At 41.4% G+C, this 22,256-nt stretch overlaps 1 protein-coding gene and 1 long non-coding RNA gene across 5 annotated transcripts in view; one reads left to right on the top strand and one right to left on the bottom strand.

Annotated features, from left to right (window-relative positions):
- The window catches only part of LOC131242961 (tropinone reductase homolog At5g06060-like), a 101,494-nt gene that overhangs the window by 75,456 nt on the left and 3,782 nt on the right, over positions 1–22,256 (top strand). The window contains exons 3-5 of one of the 4 annotated variants that reach the window (XM_058241993.1): positions 1,741–1,957; positions 8,064–8,170; positions 8,861–9,330. The exons of 1 other annotated variant lie outside the window; for it this stretch is intronic. In XM_058241993.1, the coding sequence (XP_058097976.1) occupies positions 1,741–1,957; positions 8,064–8,170; positions 8,861–9,049 (513 nt within the window). In that variant the 3' untranslated portion in view covers positions 9,050–9,330. Of the gene's footprint in view, positions 1–1,740; positions 1,958–8,063; positions 8,171–8,860; positions 9,331–11,684; positions 11,837–14,858; positions 15,067–22,256 lie in introns of those variants that run through there. 2 more of the 4 variants (XM_058241970.1, XM_058241977.1) reach the window with 2 other exon arrangements.
- LOC131243015 (uncharacterized) lies at positions 7,735–8,135 on the bottom strand. The gene is made up of 2 exons (XR_009169808.1): positions 8,002–8,135; positions 7,735–7,858 (listed from the first exon to the last, which is right to left on the bottom strand). It is a non-coding gene; the product is annotated as an uncharacterized LOC131243015 (long non-coding RNA).

Here is a 22,256-nt window from a genome sequence, read left to right as displayed (position 1 = left end):
TTTTGAGCTGTGAAAAATGGCTCGACTCGGATCAAACTCAGTTTCGAGTCGAGCGAGTTGACCAAGCTAGCTCGGTTCGTGTACACCCCTAGCTAACACATTGAAAACAGCAGAACTGCAGATATCTTGACCTCAGATTTTAATAATTTCATCAAATGAGCCATACATGTACATTAAAATTGGATTACTGATTTCTTCTCTAACCACCCATTTTCCCATACAAATGTGATCTGACTGATCAGTGGGCCAATATTGTTCTTTTGCCTGCGGCATGTTATATTGTCCACTACCTGTTGACAGGCCCATGGCATGTTACAACTGCGTGTGTATCTGCGTGTGCTCAATAATTAGGTAGTATCAACCCCACCGTAAGTTATGGTAGTGTTGACTTCTCTGGGGCCCTCCATGATCAGTGCATGACACCATATTTTCATCCTCGAGCGCAAAAATCATGTAGATCCAAAACTCCGGTAGGCTGCACCAAAGGAAATTGTGTAAAATTGTGCCTTAAATCATGTGGTGTCTTACCCAAGTTTTGGAGTGACCTGACTCTTTGTTTTTCATTCCTTCCCGGTGGGCTGCACCAGATCGCTGGTTTGGTGCTATATACACAACGTGGGGAGCCCCACAAACTGTCTGGAAACTTTTAACAGTGGGTGTCTCTGTCCCAACTGTTCCTGTGGTGATGGCCGGAAACGGATTGGCTATTCCCCCTGCCACCAGCCTGGTTGATGATGGTCGGTGCTCTGTGGGACCTACTATGATGTATGTGTTTCATCCATTATGTTTATCCATTTTTACATGTCATTTTAGGGCTTGATTAAAAAATGAGAGGATATAAATCTCAGGTCGACCACACCACAGGAAAAAATAGTGATTGGATATCCGCCATTAAAATCCTCCTAAGGCACACTATACTGTTTATTTGACATCCAATCTGTTGACTAGGTCATACAGACTCAGACCAAGGGAAAAAATAAAAAGGATCAGCTTGATCCAAAACTTTTATGGCTCCCAAAAAGTTTTTAATGGCCGACGTCCATTCAACACTGTTTCCTGTAATGTAGTCCAATTGAGATTGGGATATACCTTTGTTTTTTATCTCATGTGAGTAAATGATCTAGAAAAATAGATGGGCGACATGGATGAAACACATACATCATGATGAGACCCACAGAACACCTGCCACCAGCCAATGTAGCCAATCCGTTTCCGTGATGGCCCACCGTAGTTTCCAATCAATCTTATTACATATCAATTCTCTAGTCTTGGAGCTGACCCAGTGAGACATCACATCAAGTCGAGTTTTGGGGCTTTTGAACAATGGTTATGTCGTGGTTCTATTGTTTTGATTATACCTCATTTTCTTGTCCTCCCTTTGGTAGAAACAACTATTATCAGCATACAATTAGATGGTTTGATGGATTTTTTCCATTTCGTTCAATGTTGTTTGTGATATCTCTACTCTCAAATGAGGTGAATTTTACAATAAAAAATATATAGCATCAAATCTAGGCTATTCCACTCATCAGAAGGGCTACCTCTATTGTTGTATATGGATGATGAGTGTACAACATGGGGTGGTCCACCTTATAAGTGAATGCCCTTTTTGTCTTTGATTTTTCAGTACATATCTTCTTATATAATCATTCTTTCATAAAAATTTAAACAAAAAGGCGGCAATGTTTAGATTAATAGAGGTTTAATAACAATTGTTTTGTTATGGTTGCATTACAATAGGTAAGCAATGCTGCGATACACATCGGTGAACGAACATTAGAGGCTACTGCAGAAGACTTCTCATACGTAATGGCTACAAACTTCGAATCTGCATACCATTTAAGCCAACTTGCTCACCCTTTGTTAAAAGCATCAGGACAGGGAAGCATTGTATTCATATCCTCTGTCGCGGGTTTGGTAGCAACAGCTGCCGGGATCATTTATTCAGCTACCAAAGGTAAAAACATATGCTCAACTTCCTTAGTTTTCTAATCCCACACAAAGTGGCCGGACACTACATATGGTCCTACAGACCGACGAGTCTCAACCGTGGGTGCATCCGTCTTGAAGGTCCAATGGGTAGATGCCCTTACCTAAGTACAAGGCTAGTCAGTAGTTCTGATGTCCGTGATCTTTTAAATAAATGGGTTGATTATAAATAAAATGGCCTTTTTTTTCTCTTGGTTGTCCCGTGCTTAACAATTCTTGGACCGCCTAATCAGTTGACCATACAGACTTACATGGTTGCACCCACGTGTTGGATGGCTTGGATCTCACACCCACATGACACATATACTGTTGTATTTGATGTCTTTAATCACATTTTATATTTCCTTTTTCGTTTGAGATTTTTTCCAGTTTTTCCTTTTTGTATATATATATATATATATATATATATATATAGTGCAAATATGATTAAAAAATATTCCCAAGGGTTCAAATTCATCCAAGGGGCTCAAAGGTGGAGCAAGAGTGAGATTTGAGGTTGTTTGAATCAGGTAAGCTCTTTCTCTTTATAATTTTTACTTTCATAATGTTCATCTGTCGCTTTATGCCATGGTTTTTTTCTTACAAGGGTTTTTCCACATTAAAATCATTCTATTCCCTTGGTGCTTTGTTTGTGCAATTGGATTACTCTCCTAGATTCATCTTCGTGTGCTTCCGCGGACCCCTAACAAGTGGTATTAGAGCAATCGTTAGGGTGCAGGATTGAATTTGAAAGTGAGTATTAATAGCTGTCAATCCTAAGTTTGATATTAAGAAATACTCCAGGAAAAATAATTTTGAATTGTGGAAGGTCTAGATGATTATCTTGTTGATTTAATAAGGATTGGATGAGATACTTGAGAAGCAACTTGAATATATGGATGATGCATGATGAATGGAAGAAACTGGATTAAAAAAACGAAATCCTCAATCCAATTGTGCTTAATGGATGAGGTTCTCTATAATGTCTTGAGGAAGAAAACTACATCAAGTTTCTGGGCGAAGTTAGATGACATCTATGCTAAGAAGTCCCTTGAAAATCACCTACACTTGAAGCTGCAACTCTTCAACTTCAAGATGACAGAGGGAGGAGATGTTGAAGCTCACATTAACAATTTTAATAAGATGATCTGCAAATTGCTTGATATGGAAGTAACGGACGGTGAAGAAGATCAGGCATGTATCTTGTTGAATACTCTCGATGTTTCGTATGAGTCTTTTAAAGACACTTTGTGCACCGGTAAGATGACCCTTATTGTTGATACCATTATCTCAACCCTTCAGGAAAATGCATTGACAAAGAAGAACGGTAGCATGGGGCCTCTATCGATGCTTTGTTTACGAGAGATAGAAATTCTAAGCGGGACACAAGATCCTTTATATCAAGATCCAAATATAAGGATAAGGGCAAGGGAAAGTTAGAGTGCTAGAATTGTGGAAGTCAGGGCACATGAAAAATGATTGTACAAATCCTAAAGCAAATAAAGAGAATACAGAGTCTTCTTCCAAGGAAGCTAATACTGTCTTGTCTGATGAAGAGACAAGTGGAGGTGATGTGTCATTAGTATATATGATCAAATACTTATACGATGATCGTAAAGATGAGTGAATTATTGATACATGAACTTCATATCACATGATTCCTCATCGGAGTTGGTTCGCCAGTTCTAGGGAGTATGATGGTGGACGTGTATTTATGGGTAATGACAATGCCTATAACGTTATGGCTATTGGTACTATCCATATCAAGATGTTTGATGGAATATAGCATACCCTGATTGAGGTGAGGCATGTTCTTGACAAGAAGAAGAATTTAATTTTTGTGGGTGCACTCGAAGCAATAGGGTACAAGTTCACCGGTTTTAATGGGGTCCTTAAGGTTTCAAAAGGGGTGATTGCAGTCATGAGAGTATAGAGGTACAAAAATCTTTACAAGCTATTGAGAGCACTTCAACAGGTGAAGCTGCAACGACTGTAGCAGATTCCACATCTGCACGTATGTGACATTCACGTCTACGCCACATAAGCGAGCGGGGCATGAAGCTACTTTTTAATCGTTGTTTAATTCCTAGTTTTAAAAGTCTTGATTTAAATATATGCAAACATTGTATATATGGTAAATAATTTTGGTTATCTTTTAAATCTGAAAAACATGTATGTAAGAGTGTGCTTGACTATGTGCATTCTGATTATGGGGGTTGTCACTCGTGGTTTCTGCTGGAGGTTCATCATGGTTAGTCACATTCATAGATAACTACTAACGGAAAGTTTGGATTTATTTCATGTAACATAAATCTGAGGTTTTCACTAATTTCAAACAATGGAAGGCCATGGAGGAAAACAGTCAAGGTGAAAGGTAAAAGTATTAAGGACAGATAATGGTGGTGAGTTTACTTTGGGCGAATTTAATCATTAATTTTGTAATGATGAAGGGATCATTAAGCACAACACAGTGCGCCACACACCCAAACAAAATGGTGTGGCTGAGCGGATGAATCGGACTCTCTTGGAGAGAGCCTAATGCATAATTAGTAATGCTGGGTGAGGCAAGGACCTATGGAAAGGGCTTACTATTTGCTGAACCGGTCTCCTTATACAACTATTGAATGTAAAATTCCAGAGAAAGTATGGAGTGGCCATAAAGTGGACTACTCAAATTTACGTATTTTGTGTTGTGAAGTTTACTTTCATGTACCGTTAGTTGGGAGAGATAAATCAAACCATATAACCGAAAATTACATCTTTGTCGGCTACGGCAATAGCGTGTAGGGATACAGGCTGTATGACCCAGTCACACGGAAAATCATTATTAGTAGGGACGTCAAATTCGACGAAGGCTCCCTATTCTTCAAGAATGTTCAAGATGAGCAATAAGAACCGGATAGGTTGGTCATGGACGTTCAGATTGAGACAGATGATACTCAGGTTGATACAGGTGATCAAACAGAGGTACAAAAAGAGGTGGAGCAGCCACCTTGGAGAAATTCTTTGTGAGATCGCGGGCTACCGACAAGATACAAGGACGACTCTAATATCGCATATACCCTTATTATAAATGAAGGGGACCCGTCTACTATTCAGGAGGCTTTTGATGAGCCTGATGCAGAAAAGTGGAAGGCGGTAATGGACAATGAGATGGACTCATTGTATAAGAACAACACATGGAGCTGGTGAAGCTTCCAGTGGGCCGAAACGCGATCGGATACAAGTTGATTTTCAAGAAGAAGCAAGATAGAAATAAAGTAAGGTTGGTATCGAAGGGTTACGCTCAAAGAGAAGGCATTGATTTCACAGAGATATTTGCGCCGGTTGTAAAGAAAGTGTCTATCAAATTTATGTTAGTACTGGTTACCAAATATAATCTCGAGTTGAAATAAATGAACATAAAGACTGCATTCCTGCATAAAAAATTAGAAGAGCGGGTTTACATGAAGCAATCAGAAGGCTGCGAAGTTAAAAATGTAGATAACAAAGTTTGCAGGTTAATAAGTTCGTTATACGGCCTTAAACAATCGTCTAGGCAATGATATAAAAATTTTGACTCTTTCATGTTGAGTAAGAAATTTACTAGGAGTGAATATGATCATCGTGTTTATTACAAGACATTGAGTGATGGTAAGTTCATCATCCTAGTATTGTATATTAATGATATGTTGAGATCCAGTCATGACATGTCTGATATTGATGTAATGAAGACTTAGTTATCCAGGACATTCGAGATGAAAGATCTAGGGACTATAGATAGGGTTTTCTGCATATATATTCACAGAGACATGAAGAGGAGCAGACTTTAGTTATCACAGGTAGAATACCTTGAGAATATATTGATCAAGTATGGGATGGACAAGACAAAGGTAATGAGCGTTCCCCACGCAGATCACTTCAAGCTTTCTTCAAAACAATGTCCTAAATCAAATGAGAAAAAGCATGATATGTCTCGTGTGCCTTATTCGAATGTTGTGAGCAGTTTAACGTATGTCATGGTCTATACGAGACCGGATATTTCACAGGTAATTGGTGTTGTGAGAAGATACAGGTCAAACCTCAGAAAACAACATTGGGAAGTGATGAAATGACTACTTCGATACATTCCAGGTACTAAGGACTACGTCTTAACTTTTGAAAAAACATGGGCAAAATTGGTAGGGTATGCAAATTCATACTACACAGGCAATATAAATTTCAAAAAGTCGACTTCAGGATACTCGTTTGCGCTAGCAGGTGGAGAAATCATTTGGATGTTAAAACTTTAGTCTATGGTGACTCTTTCTACAAAGTTTTTGCTATCACTTTAGCAGGAGATTGTGCCGGTTAATTGTGATAGCATAAGTGATATCAATTTGGCTAAAAACTTTTTTTATCATTCACGTACTAAACACATTGATGTTCGTCACCATTTTTAATCCGATAAGTGCTTGAGGAAGGAGGCATGACTCTTGAGAAGATTCACACCAATGTGAATCTACCGGATATACTCACCAAGGTGATTCCTGTATAAAAGTTCAAGTTTTGTGCGACTTCTCTGGGTTTAGCAATGACGTAAAAGGAAGATGGAGTGTACACAAGAAGCGCTGATGGAACTATGATGCAAAGCAGGAATAAGAGAAGAGGACAATAAGCTACACATTTGATGATTGAAGACATAGTGGAAATTATTGTATTTGACGTCTTTAATCAAGTTTTATGTTTCCTTTTCCATTTAGGATTTTTTCTAGTTTTCTTTTCCGTCTGGGATTCTTCCCAAGGCTTTATATGTGGGTGTAAATGAGATTAGAAAATATTCCCAGGGTTTTCAAATTCGTCCAAGGGGCTAAAGGGCTTAACAAGGATGAGATTTGAGATTGTTTGAATCAGGTAAGCTCTCTCTTTGTAATTTTTGCTTTCATAGTGTTCATCTGTCGCTTTGTATCATGGTTTTTTTCCCGTAAGGGTTTTTCCACATTAAAGTTGTTGTGTTCTCTTGGTTCTTAGTTTGTGCAATTAGATTACTCTCCTAGATTCATCTTTGTGTGCTTCTGTGGTCCCCTAACATACACATGATGATGTGTATGGGGATTGCTGCCTTATACAATCACATGCACATGCCTAATTCACTCTTGCATGATAAAGAGAGTGTAGAGTGGAAGTTAGATGGGCCATACTAGACCCAGGCCAGTTAAAGTTAAATGTTGATGGCTCATCCCGTGGCAATGTTAGTGAGAGTGGTGGTGGGGAGTGTAGAGATCACTTAGGCAAAATCAAAATTTCCTTTCATCATGGCTATAGCCAAGTCTCAAATGCAGAGGCTAGTTCATGAGGCTCAGACTAGGTTGGATGGGATTCATATATGTTTGGAAGTGCGTAAACAATGCCATAGTGGAGTTGAACTCTAGAATCATCTATGACGCCCTTTCTAATTCTCTTGCTGTGATTTCCTAGACAGTTTGGTACGTTGGGGAAAATAGTCCCCCGCGATCTGTTTTGGGCTACAAAATCTCACATACCTCGAGATAAGAGGAAACAAGGTGGCTGATGGCCTAGTGAAAATCACTAGTAATGGATGCCTGAATTGCACCTTTCATGATAAGGAAGAGCTCCGTGTGATATTCGAGTCGACAATGCAGGCCTAAGGAAAATAAGATGGATCACCTCTCTTAAGAGACCTGTGAAAATCATGTAACTTGGGATGTGATGGTGTATATATGGCTTTTGTATCTAGTGTGTGTGTCTATATATATATATATATATATATATATATATATATATATATTTGGAAGGCTTTGATTAAAGATCATATGATAAGCATAGCCTGTTCATTTTTGTGTCACCTGCCCGAATCTTTGTGTAGCTGATCTTTTTGGAATTAACAAAGTTGTGGGTGGTATAATCTCACCTTTTGGGGGGAAAAAAAAAAGAAGAAGAGCTAGGACCCCTTAGGATGGAGAGGCTCGAGATGGCTTCTTGACCGTTGGTCCTTCTGTTGCTAAAAATAAAAATAAAAATAAAATAAAAATAAAAATAAAAATAAAATCTCACCTTTTGGGGGGGAAATGATCCATGATGCTTGGAGTTGCTAATTATTCTATTATTTTTACTAGGAGCATTGAATCAACTCACGAAGAATTTGGCATGTGAGTGGGTGAAAGATAACATTCGAACAAATTGTGTTGCACCATACGCCACAAAGACTGCCATGTTGGATCTGGTAAACTTCTACTCTTGTCGACATTTTAATCGCTGAGGGATGAAAGAATCCATTGAAAGTGATAACAACAAGAACTCAAGATTCCAAGGTCCCGAATTTAATTTGAAAACTCTTGGGCCAATTTGGTAGAGATGTGTAAAAATGAGTTCATCTTATTTTAGCTAATAATGATTATTTGTTAGAGACATACCTAAGATGAAGTTATTATGCATTAGTGATCAAGATTTCTAGTACCTAATCATTGTTAATTGAAAGGAGATGAACTCATTTTTAGGCATCTACCAAACTTGTCCTTTATATATTTCTATTTTTTCTTTCTTTTTTAATTGGTAAGTCAGGCTCGACCCTGAGGCATCATTGTTGAAATATGCCCTGTTTACCACCGAGTTATGGGCTTGACCTTTAGGTCACGTTAGAAAAATGCTTAGATGGGTTTTCCTCATGAAACTCATCGTGCCCAATGGCTTTTAAAAGGCGTGCCATTTAGTTAATGTAGGAGTCGAATGTGCTTTTTCATCAAATTAAACCAGCCCAAATTCACGATTGGGACAAGGAAAGAGCACAATGGCCATTCCACCCAATGGGAATTCGTTAATTCACAAACTGGAAAAAGTTTTGGTACATCTAGCAATACTATTTGATTCTTATTATATTTTTCCTTTAATTTTATTTTTATTTTTTGTCCTTCAGTTTCTTGCAAACAAGGAAATGACGGAAGAAGTGATCTCCAAAGCTCCCCTTGGTCGCATTGCAGAGCCAAGGGAGGTTTCATCATTGGTGGCATTCCTTTGCATGCCCGTTGCATCATACATTACTGGACAAGTCATAGCTACTGATGGAGGATACACCATTAATGGGTTTTACCCATCAAAAGACTAACATGGAACCGCGTTCGAGGCAAATGATAATGGATAGTGTACATATGCTCATGGGATTTATTGTCCTGGTGAGCACTTGGATATATCTGAAGGCTTCGTGAATGACATTAAGATAAAAATTCCTAACAGTATGCATATACTATTAACAATGCCCTTGAAAATGTGATGTAAGACATGACACCAGTGTATTCCTAGCATGGTTGGATTAAAAGAACGATATGGCATGGAGGGAGAGGATTAGGTGTCGCCCGGACCTCACCGAACACAGTGCCACCCTGAACATGGGCCCTAACTTTGATATATGTTTTGATAGCTCATTTTAGGGCTCATGCCCTAAAACGAAGCATATCTAAATGCTAGATGGGCAACACGATAGGAAATAGTAGTGGTTGAATGCCTGGCATAAAAAACTTCCTAAGGCCAACCGTAATACCTGCTGTAATGTTTATCTGCCATCCAACCAGTTAATAAGGCCACACGAACCTGATGACAAAAAGGAAAAAACAACAAATATCAGTGCGATCCAATACTTTTATGGCTCAGGGGAAGTTTTTAATAGTAAATCACTGCTGTTCCCATGGCACGGTACACCTGAGATTTGGATCACCTACTTAGTTCATGCCCTGGATACGGACGCTGCTAATAGCCGAGTGGCTACTGATCATGCCCTGTGGACCCCACCATGGTGTGTGCTTTATCACGCCGTCTGTCCATTTTTTCGGTATCATTTTATGGCTTGAGCTCAGAAATTATGATGATCCGATTCTCATGTGGACTTATACACCACTAGAAACAGTGCTGTTTGGACACCGACTGAGTCCATGAAAGTTTTGGATGAAGCTGTTATTTGTGTTTTTCGTTCATCCAGGTCTCTGTGATATAATCAAGGAAGGGTAAACAAAATTACAGTGGGCTTAGGATGTTTTGAATGGTGGACGTTCAATCACCCATGTTTTCCTGTGGTGTGGTCCAGTTGAGATTTGAATCTAGCTCAATTTTGAGCTCATGCACTAAAATGATATGGAAAAACGGATGGAGGGCGTGGATAGAACACATGCATTATGCTGAGCAAACAGAGCACCAGCCAGCAGCCACCTGGCTACTGGCAGCCTGAGTAGGCAATCCTCGTCCTCATGCCCTAAGATGAACTGGCAAAACGGATGGACGGCATGGATATACAATACATACATCAGGGCTCCACGTTCAGGCTGCACCGTGTTGGGTGAGGTTGGGGCGGCACCTAGTCCACGCATGGATTAACCACTCGGACGAGTCGTGTAGATTCACCCCGACTCGGGTGAGTCATAAGTCGACTCGAGATCAGAAAAGTCAACCAGATTGGCCGACTCTTTTGACCCTGGTACAGTGGGCCCAAACGAGTATTGAAAATCTTTCCATGTTTGTTTTGTTTCATTGTCCACTGGAAAAGCAGGCCACGGATTTCCTGCGAAAGCCTTTTGTAAGTGGTTTCTTTTCGTGAAACTTAGGTGGGGCTACTGTGATGTTTGTAAAAAATTTACCCCATTCATCCATTTTATTTTAGAAAGCAAGCAGGATACTAGACTCAGGTGGGCCACACGAAAGAAAAAGGTAGGTAAGAAAATTACTTTTGTTGAAACGTGGTCGACAGTGATGTTTACATGCCTACTGGAATATTTTTAGGCTCGCTTTAGGAATTTGATCAAAAGTGAACATGATAATAGACTCAAAAGCAGAAGGTTGGTAAGGAAATTCCTACCGTTCAAGCCTCCATGGGTTGACAGTGATGTTTACATGCCATTCCTACCGTCCATAATGTCATTCCTACCGGGATGAACTGGAAATATAAACATTAGCCTGATTCAAAACTTACGTGGCTCCGTGAATATTTCAATTGTAGATGTACAATCTTTTTAATTTTGGCATACTTGAGTATTAGATTGAGTTCATTTTTCTTTTCATGTACTAAAATGATCTCACAAAATGAATGGACAGGAAAATTCCTCACAAACACCACAATGGATTCCACTAGCTTTCGAGCACAGGAACTTCCGGCGAAAGGCTTTCGCAGGATATCCGTCCGTTGAAAAAAAGACGAAAGGATACACTTTAGGGTGCGGATTAAGTTCTACCCCGGCTGTTTGAAGCTCAGTACATGCGGGAGTCTCCTAGGCCTACTCAAGCGGGCACTGTAATGTATGTACTTTATCCGCACCGTCCATCCAGTTTTTTCATATCCTTTTAGATACTGGACCAAAATTAAGATAGATCCAATGATCAAGTGGACCATACCATAGGAAGAAGCGGTGCTAAGGATGCCCACCATTGAAACCTTATTAAGGTCCACCATGTCATTTATTTTCCATACAACCTGTTGATATGGTCATATACACCTCTATGAAGTGAAAAAACAAGTATCATCTTGATCCAAAACTTCTATGGTCCTTAAGAAATTTTCAATGGTAGGAATTTAATCCATACTGTGTGGTCTATTTGAGCATGGGATATTCTCTATTTTTGTAATCATAATCTAAAATGATGTGAAAAAAATGGATGGACGGTGTGGATAAAATTCATACATCACGGTGGCCCATCAGTGGCCCTGGAAGCCTCCGCCTGTACCGAGCTCCAAACAGGCGGGGTAGTACCTAATCCGCGCCCTAGACTTTATATTTTGGTAGAACGCATTCCAGTTATACTTTTTTCCTTTTTCTCTTTGAGAGAGTAAAATGGGAGAAGAAGCGAGAAAGAAGGAATGGTCTCTGAAAGGAATGACAGCTCTGGTCACCGGCGGAACCAAAGGAATAGGGTACGATCTCTTTCTCCTCTTTTTATCTTGTTTCGGTGGACGGTCCCGCTCTCATGGGATTAGAGGATTTTTTTATTTTTTTATTTTTTGTCATGTTTGGTAGCTTGGCACTCGTGCTAATATTCAAGAAATTGATCGAGCTGGGCCAGCCATGAATATTCGCGAAGCCTGAAATTCATACGAGTCTCATCTAGTTTGTTGATAAGAAAAATGGATTGTTAGTGGAACAGAGATTTCTCTGGCTCGGTAATTGTTCATAGTGGGACCCACCCGATGACGGTCCGGATCTCGATCACTTGGGCAATCTTGGCACGTTTGCAGAGAAGAAAGACCTTAGCATCTATGGACGACTTTGAATTGTTTTAAGGGTTTTTTCCACGTGGCCGCCTTCCTTTTTCTCTGTGGGACGCGGATTTCCTGCGAAAGCCTTTGGCAGGAAGTTCCTGCGCTGGGAACCCAGGTGGGGCCCACTGTTATTTTGGTGAGAAATCCTCACCTCCCATCCGTTTTGTGAGTTAATTTCAGGATATGTTGTGAAAAATGAACCGTATCCAAAGCTCAAGTAGGCCATACTAAAGGAAAATGTGGTTAGGGAAATTCCTACTGTTGAAACCTACCTGGGTTCGACAGTGATGTTTACATGCCATCCATACCGTTAATAACTTCATTCCTTCTGGGATGAACTGAAGTCACAAATATTAGCATGATTCAAAACACTTGTGGCTCATGAATATTTTAATTGTGGATGTTCAATTATCACGTTTTCGCGTCACTTGAGCTTTGGAAACGGTTAATTTTCAGCATCATGTCCTAAAATGAACTAACAAAATGGATAAACGGGGAGGATTTCACGAAACATCACAGTGGGCCCCACCTGAGTTCCCAGCGCAGTGACTTCCTGCAAGTATTTTAAATAGGTCTTACGGTAGATTTTTAATGGGTGAATCCGTTAACCACATAAAAGTCTCTCTTATCCCTGTTGACAGTAAATGTTACCATCCGATTCTTTTCATAATTTTACCTTTGCCAAATAACGGCATGGGCCGGATGCAATCTGGTTTCATCATCCAGCGAGGCAATGACTATAGTTACGTTAAAGAATGTGGAGATTTAGGTGTTTGGTGGAGTGTACTGGTCTACACGCATGCACTTATCAAGCTGTATACATATCATGATTGTTCGATAATCCAACCTGTCCAAATCTTTGATTTAATTATGTATGGATAATAATAAGAAATTTCACTCATTTAGACTTGTGTCCCTTGTTTTTAGAATCTCGCTACTGGGAGCCAAAGGTGCTTATGCTTATCTTGTTAATCTTCCCAATCAGCACGAGGATAAATAGAATTGTTCATGTTGTAATATATAAAATAGATTATGTTATTCAATAATGTCGTACCACCATGATTTACATTATTAGTTTTATTTAATCAAATTATAATGTTTGATTAGAAAAGTTTAATCGATAAAGTTTTAAAAGGCACCGTAAAAAATGCCTTTTTAAATGTATGAAATCAAAAGGAGTTTGTTTTAAAAACTTTAAAATCAAATCAAGAAAAAAGTCACATCGTGGTCATCTAGGCCAAGTGGGAGAATTTTATTACAAACACACACACATAATTATATATATATATATATATATAGAGAGAGAGAGAGAGAGAGAGAGAGAGAGAGAGAGAGAGAGAGGAGTGCATGTGTGAGAAATGCTCACACACAACTAGACAACTAGTTGCCTTATTGAAATAACTTGCTATAGGCTACATTTATTAAAAATTAATGGTCCTTACCTCAGTGGTAGACTTTGAGGAGTTTCAACACTAGGTCTTGGGTTCGATACCTATAGGCAGTGAAATCCCACTATAGTGTGTGTGTGTGGGGTGTGCATGTAAAAAAAAAGAAAAAAAAAAAGAAAAAGGAACATTGTATATGGAAATCTCCTATGGGCCTACTTTTTGGGCCTCATGCATAGCTTTTGGTGTGGCATCTAATGGTTGGAGTGGATTACACATTCTCATCATGGTGGGCCTTGTAAAAATTAAGGGTGGACATCTTCCAACTATTCCCATTAGTATGGCGCACTTGAATCACAAGTCAACTTGATTTTTATTTTTATTTTATTTTGCTTTGGCCCAACATAGACATCTAATAGTCTCACATACACATTAAGGTGGGCCCCATAAAAAATCTAAGGGGCATCCAAAAATGACTAGGATTCAGTAGTGAACCCTCCTTACCGAGGTAGCCGTACATGCCCTATGGGCCCTAGAATGATGTGTGTTTTATCCATACCACTCATCCATTTTTTCAGCTCATGTTAAGGCATGGGATAGAAAAATGAGGCAGATCTAAATCTCAGTTGGACCACACCACAGAAAATAGTGATGTTCGAACAACCACCATTAAAAACTTCATGAGGGCTACAAAAGTTTTGGATCAAGCTAATACACATGTTTTTCTTTTATCTAGGTCTGTGTGACCTAATCAATAGGTTGGATGGCAAATAAACATTACGGTGACCCGTATAAAGTTCTCATCGGTGAGTGTTCAATCATTACTATTTCTTGTGATCCACGTGAGATTTATATCTCCCTTACCATTCATGTGCATATGACATCCAAACCGTATAATAATTTGGCCATCATAAGAATCACCTTTTTAACAACTATTGAATAGTCCATCCTCAAGTGGACTGAACTCGTGTTTTGCTACTCACCAATATATTGTGTGGACCACTTAATATATGCATACCACTAACCATTGCACTAGACAATGCTCGTGCTAGGGCCAACCTGTTGAAAGGGGTGGATGTCACATGCACTTAATATTTTTGAAGTTATCATATGGTAGACTGTAACTTGTGGGCTGGCCTAGGCCTGGCCCATTGCCACTCCTAGAGTTGAGACATCACACTTGCAGTCTAATTTAGGCGAGTGCAAATCACGTAAAGTGCAATTTGCATGCAGCACGTAAAATTAATTCTAGTTCTTTTAATCTATTTACACCTACACTTAATGTCCTCCAGCCAAGCTATCGTAGAAGAATTGGCCCAATTTGGAGCGTCCGTACATACATGTGCCCGTAATAAAACTGAACTCGATCAGCGCTTGCATGAATGGAAAGAATCAGGTTTCAATGTAACTGGTTCTGTTTGTGACGTTTCAGTACGTGCGGCACGTGAGAAGCTAATGGAGGAGGTCTCCTCTCTCTTTGAAGGGAAGCTCAACATCTTTGTAAGTTCCCTCGTCCATGCATTTTCAGCCACATCATTATACATTAGTTATAATATGAATTATTCCTTTTAAAAAAAATAAAAATTACATTAGTCGAACCCAGGTATATGTGAAGATTATCTGCAGACCACAAAAGTCAGGTTGGTCAACTCATCATGTGGTCCGCATATGTACACTGAAATGAATAGGACCGTAACTAGCCAATCCATCCATCAGATTGGATTCATTATATTTATGTTTAGTCAACTAATCATGTGGGTCATGGAACTTGGCCAAAGTTTCTAAGCCATCCATTTGTTTCTAATATAGTGGCCTGCATATTGAGTGGACTTATTGGTGCAGAACATCTACATGTTCAGATCCACCTGATGGACTGCTTGGATGCAGGAACTGTCTTTCACATTGGCATGTGTGGTGGCGAGTAGATGGTTTACCTTGCACACGTGTGTAGGCCTAGCAAATCTCACCTGGTGGTGATTCGGCTGTTACGAAATTTACATGGTAGTCCTTCATAGTGGACCAGAATCCTCTACAAAACTCCGAAGCTTGGGGGGACCCACCGTGCATGTTGTATATGTTTTATTATTATTATTATTATTATTATTATTATTATTATTTACCAAAGTAAATTTTGTATTAATGAAGAAATTAGCCCCAGGCTATACATCAACATGCTTCGGGAGGGCCCGGCAGCTACAAATGGGGCCGGTCCTTCTATCATATTAAGAAGACAAGGTGGGCTAGTTCTCATGTAGGTAGCCTAGCCTGACTCTGTCCACGAATAGATGTCCCTTGGCAGGGTAGGGGAGGGACTGATAGGAGCTGAAAATAGAAATAGATTGGCTCAAGCTGGCCAAGGGGGCCATCCCATCCGCCACTGCATTGGCTTCTCTTGGAACGTGAGATGTCCTGATTTCCATGCAACTTCTCAACGCTTCTATCCTCCTCCAATACCACAAGTTCCAGTGATCTGAACTACCTGTAGACAGGGCAGCCACAACCGAAGAGGAGTCGCTTACTACCTCTACTCTCGAGTAGCCGAAACGGTTGGCTTGAGCTATTCCATCCAGAACAACCCTCATTTCTGCCCTATAGTTAGACCCTACGCCATACCCAATGGCAAAGGCGAACAGGAAATCCCCTTTGTGATTTCTTCCCACCCGTCCCCCACCTGACTGACCCGGGTTCCCTCTCGAAGATCCATGAACGTCAACTTTAATCCAGCCCAATTGGGGCTTGGACCATTTCACTATTGAAGGAGTAGGCAGCTTAGGAGGAGACACCTAGATCCATAACTCAAGTGGTAGACTTAGTGAAAGATACTTCGTTTCAACACTGAGGTCTTGGTATCGATTCCCTAGAGGGGGTGGCTAACAATGAAGTGTGAACTGACAATGGGTGTACTAACAAGTTAACAGGAAAACAAAAATAAAAATAAAAATAAATAAATAATAAAGAAGCTTAGGAGGAGGGACTTTGATCCCTAATGTGATGAGGGTGAGAAGAAATGGGTTGCTGGTGGATTTGGACCTGGGCAGGTAGGGGCCCACTAGTTTGATCCAGTTGAGAATTTTGGCTGTTACCTCTAAAGCTCGCATCTCTCTATTCTCAAACCTTGCACTGTTTCTTGCCAACCACAATTCCCAAAAAATAAAGGCGGGGATGAGGCCCTTTAGAAGCTGGAGTGCACATCCACCACTGGATGGCTCTTGCCGTAGCTGTGGACCAAGTGGCGATCCGCACACCGAAGGTTGAGTAGAAATAGTCCCATACCCACGTGGTTATGCCACTAAGGGCAGATAGTGGATGTCCCATACCTTTTAGAAGCTGGAGTGGACGTCCACCACTGGATGGCTCTTGCCGTAGCTGTGGACCGAGCGGTGATCTGCACACCGAAGGTTGAGTAGAAATAGTCCTATACCCTGCGTGGTTGTGCCACTAAGGGCAAATAGATGGTCTAAAGATTCCACCTTTAGGGCCAGGGGAGGGGGGCAGCAGCAGCATCTGGACGCCAAATAAATTCCTTTCTTCTGAAGGCTATCATCCACCAGAATAGCCCTGCGGAGAATATTCCAAGACAACAGAGCAATTTTTGGGGGAAGGGCAGCGTGTCACACCCACCTAGACCATTGTGTATCATTAGCCCTTGGATGGATATATTGACACGCCTAACTCATCGACAACTCACCATTGTGGGAACCCTGCCAAATGCTTCTATCCTCAAACAAACAGGTGCAAATGCCCTCCTCAGTGATATGGTCAATTACATGCTGAGGGGCCCTTACTCTTGCTCGGCTGGAAGACTCTCAAGAGTTTCAACTCCCGGTCAAGGGTTCGAGTACCCATAGGTGGGGGTTTGTTTTAAAAAGAAAATACATGCTAAGGCAGGATGTTTCCAAGCTGTGGAGGCAATATCCAGCCCAAAGGGGCAATCACGTCCCTCACCTTGAGATCTTGGAGGTTTGCGTGGAGCGCACTAGGCATAAAATTATGGAGAGGGCCGAGACCCGACTAGTCTCTATCCCAGAAGTTCATGTCACCCCTCTATTCACTCCTCAAGTATAGGGTTGTAATGTAGTAATAAACTCGGTAAGACCGAGGTAGAATCCCAAGGGACTGATACCTGTACATTATCTTAAACTAAGTAGAATTAGAACTAGACTAAGACAAAATCTAAATCAAATAAATTTAAGGTGTAATGGTGAAATATTTATCTAAAATTTAGAGAATTCAGAGGAAGGAAACTAGGGATTCAGAGGATCCACTTGTAGAGATCAGGGAGATCTTATGCCTGTTTCAAGAACTCAACTAGACTTAGAGTCCCATCTTCATGAAAATCAAACTGAACTTCCTTTGATATAGTTTTCAAGAGATGAAAGGTATATGAATTAGAATGGATTCCATCACCAAACCATGCCCAGGAGACAAAGTAAACAACAAAATTAAACTAATTACCAACCAATCAACAATGTATGAAGGTTAGGAAGGGTACCGTTATTCGACCATGCCCAGGAGATGATGGTGAACAACAGAGCTTCCTGACGTCATAAACATAAAAAGGAAAGAAACATGCTTAAAGCTATCGTAGACCCATTGTAATTTTAGTCACAACAGACTATTAAAAACTAAAAGCATTTCCTTAATTAAACTAAAATAAACATCAGTTCCGTCTAAACAAAAGGCACAAGCAAAAAGTCTTCCATTACGCTACAAGCTTCACCTCTTAGCCCTAGCTAAGAGGTTTAGCCTAGCATAGACATGATTAGGCTAAAAGAATAAAGTAAAAAAAGATTGAAGGAGAACAAAGAGGGAACCTGCTGCCCTGATCTCTCTCTCTCTCTCTCTCTCTCTCTCTCTCTCTCTTTCTCTTTCTCTTTTATAGGCATAGGAGAGTCGGTGCTGGGGCTGTGGAGACGTGCATAAGAGGTTGGAGTCGGTGGAGAAACTCCTTACGCAGCGTGCGCAGTTAATAACGCAACTGACTTGCGTTTGGATGGTGTTTACAGCGGATGCATGTCCTGTCTTTGGGATCTGGCTTCATGGTGTGGTTAAAGATCCCCTTCTCCATCATTTGAACGGTCTGGATCATTGATCCGATCGTGATTGAGATCACAGAAGAGCCCACGGAAGACGACAGCGCCCGGGCTCTGCTTGGACGCACGGTTTGCGCAAGACCTGCGCTGGGATGATGGTGGGGCCCATTTCTTGGTGTTGTTCGCAAGATCCGATCCATTCATTGGATTTTACATGGAAAATCGGTCGAACATGACCGTTTTTCCTCTATTTTGGTGTGGCTCACCAGATTTCTCCTTACACTATCTATCCTCCGCTTGAACGGCTGGATTTCGATCCTCGTGATCTTCTGCAAATCTGCCACCTAGGAAGTGATAAGAACCTCGATGGGAGACCAATGGACAGTCCGGATCGGTCATGTAGATCGAGATCGTGGCCCACAAGAAAGGACCGCAGGTCCCTGTTTCGTTTTTGATTTTGAATTGGAGCCAGCGTCGGGTTAGCGTAAGCTGACCGGCTTTGGCTAGTTCGGTACATGGCAGGTGTACACCTACTGTGTACACCATCCACATGAAGTGGGGCCCACATTGATGTGTTGATAACTCCATTTCGTCCATCTGTTCTATCATATCATTTTAGGCGTTGAGTCCAAAATAGAGGCAAATCCAGAGATCAGGTGGGCCCCAAATCAGAGATTCATGGGCTGATCTGTTTGTTGGCCCACTTCCACAAGGATCTGAGGGCTGAAATTCGGCATGTATGGTTAATTTATGATCCTCAGGCCATATATGAAGTTTCGAGCCGAACTGATGGTGGGAACCTTGTGATCTTGTGTTCTGGATGACTTTCAGGCCTCTTTAACGTGAACGGCTTGATTTTCTTGGATCTCTGCCATGTAAATCTATCGATCTTGGTCCCCTTGAGTCCGCCCCTTGCCTTGGTGACTCATGAACGCTAAATCCATGCTTTTAGCATCTTATTTCAATCCAAACTCGTAACTACACACTACATCATAAACACGATTAAATCGGGCCGTTAAACAGTACCATGTTCGTAAATCCATGCGATAACTGGGGTCTGGTATGCAATATTTGACCCTTTACACCCTCCCCCCCAGCCAGCGGGTGCGATCGATCATAGCAGGAACCACTCTACAAACTTATTTCCAGAAAGGAGAAGCAGCAAGCGAGTGACTCGGGCCCCTTCAAAAAGGTTGTCCGCTGTGTATTTAGCCGACATGAACTTACCCCAACAGTTGTCTGTACCCCTAAATTTGACTGTCCAGGCAAATTTCATTCTAAATGCCTTAATCACCGGCCTTAGGCTTCTCAACCCTAGACCACCTTTCGATTTAGGGAGAGCCAGCTTTTCTAACTAGCCCAATGACACCTCTTTCTGTTACCTTCCCACCCCCAGAAGAAGTTCACAAAGGCCCTCTGAAGACTGTCCAACACGCCAACCGGGACATCCATAGCAGCCAGCGTGTGGATGGGCACGCTCATGAGGACGTGGTTAACTAGAGTCAGCCTTCCTGCTTTTCCATCCCATAAACCTCTGCTGAATTTTATCAATCAAGCCCTGAAAGTAAACCTTTTTTGGTCTACCTTGGAAAATTTGGATCCCAAGGTATGTGAAAGGGGATGACGCCTTGCGGAAACCCAATATGTTGGTAGCTGACCTGTTACGGGCTTCAGATTGAGTAGACAGCAGAATGAAGAAGCTCTTATCAGTGTTGATTTTCTGACCTGATGCAACCTCGTAGTCCTTAAGGAATTTTTTTATTACGGAAAGAGCACCGCAGCTGCCATTAGTGAAGAGGATGGTATCATCAGCAAATAGAAGATGAGACACCATCATACAATTCCGATGAGTCTTGAAGGGCCGACAGTAGTCCCTTACCATGATATGGTTAAAGCCCTGGCTAAGAACTTCTGCAGCTAGAATAAAGAGACTCGACGATATAGGATCTCCTTGACGGAGGCCCCTAGATGATTTGAAGAAGCCAGCCGACTCGCCGTTGATGGGATAGAGAACCACGAGTTGGACCAACATCTTTCTACCAAAGCTATCCAATTGGAATCAAAGCCGAATTTGGATAGAACTCTCTTGAGGAAGCTCCAACTGAGTCTGTCGTAAGCCTTCTCCACATCCAGTTTTAACAGGATATTGTCACCTCTCGTCTTTTTGTTGATGTGTCAAAAGATTTCTTGGACCAGTGCACAACTCTCTGCTATGGACCTACCTTACACGAAAGCACCCTGTTCGGGCGAGATAATAGAAGGGAGAATCTTCCCCAGTCTCGATGCGATAGTTTTGGATAAATTTTATAGAGGCAATTACACAGGCTGATTGGCCTAAAATCTGAAAATTTTCTAGGAGAAGTTATCTTGGGGATGAGGCACAGGAGGGTCAATGTGAGACTCCTCAGAAGACTTCCCCCTTTGAAGAAGAATTTTGCAGCGGCAAGGATGTCGTACGTGGCGAACTGTCTTGCAGCATGTTTGGAATAAGGCTCCCAAGAAGCCATCAGGACCCGGCACACCATCCAAAGGAAGGGATCTAGCCACATCGTGAAGTTCTTCCATAGAAGGCTCCATTAGCAGGGATTGATTGTCCTCCTTGGACACCAACCGAGGGATAGCTTGGAGAAGATCACCGTTGTGAGTTTCCTTCTCTTCCTGCAAGAGGTGTTGAAAAAAGTTCGAGGCCGCGTGCTTAATTTCATCAGGATCGGTTAGAGTTTGACCCCCTTCACTGATAATCTCTTGTATTTTGGACCTTCTATCTTTGTTGAAGCAAATGCATGGAAGAATTTGGTATTCCTGTCGCCCTCCTTTAGCCAGTGAACTCTCGCTTTCTGTTTCCAGAAAACTTCTTCACAGAGTTCAAGGTGCACCAATCTGTCGCTAGCCGATTAGAGACCTTGCAGCAAAGATTGGTTTGAATTCCCTTGAGCTGCCCTTTCAGCCGAGTTCAGCTCCTCCTCCGCTTCCTTGATATTCCAAAACAGGTTCCCAAAGACCTCCCTATTTCAGATTTTTAGCTCGCTCTTTAGAATTTTAAGTTTGCTAATTAACGCCTGCAAGGGGTTACCAGCGGTATTGCGGGCCCATGACCTGGTGACGAGATCTCTAAAACCGTCATGTGTTGTCCACATCCTCAGGAACTTAAAGGGCTTGGGGGCTGATGGGCGCGGAGTCGGAAAAGTGAGAAGAATCGGAGCATGGTTTGAATTTCTTCTAGGGAGGTACTTGACTAGGGAATCCGGTAAAGCATGGAACCATTGATAGTTGCAGCAGATTCTGTCCAGCCTTGCCCAGACCTGCGGTTGGCCTCTTTGGCTATTGCACCATGTGAATTTATTCCCTGTGAACAGAGCATCTTGTAGCCTTGCTTTGTCTAGGCCCTCAGCAAATTCCAACGAGCTTTGAGCATCGAAAGCAGCTGCACCAAGCCTTTCCGAAGGGTATAGGACTGCATTGAAATCCTCACATACAGCCCACGGCATAGTAACTCCCACTCCCAGGAGAGCTAGTTCATCCCAAAGGTTTCTTCTTAAGATCCTGGAGCACTTGGCATACACAAAGGACAACTGCACTTTATCCCTGCTACCTTGGAAACCCACTGAAAGAGAAAGCATTTGGTTAGAAGAAGCAATGACATCTGATGAGAGAAAA

The sequence above is a fragment of the Magnolia sinica genome, chromosome 1, assembly GCF_029962835.1.
Source record: "Magnolia sinica isolate HGM2019 chromosome 1, MsV1, whole genome shotgun sequence".
NCBI lineage: Eukaryota > Viridiplantae > Streptophyta > Magnoliopsida > Magnoliales > Magnoliaceae > Magnolia > Magnolia sinica.
This window is presented reverse-complemented; position numbering and strand designations above follow the sequence as displayed.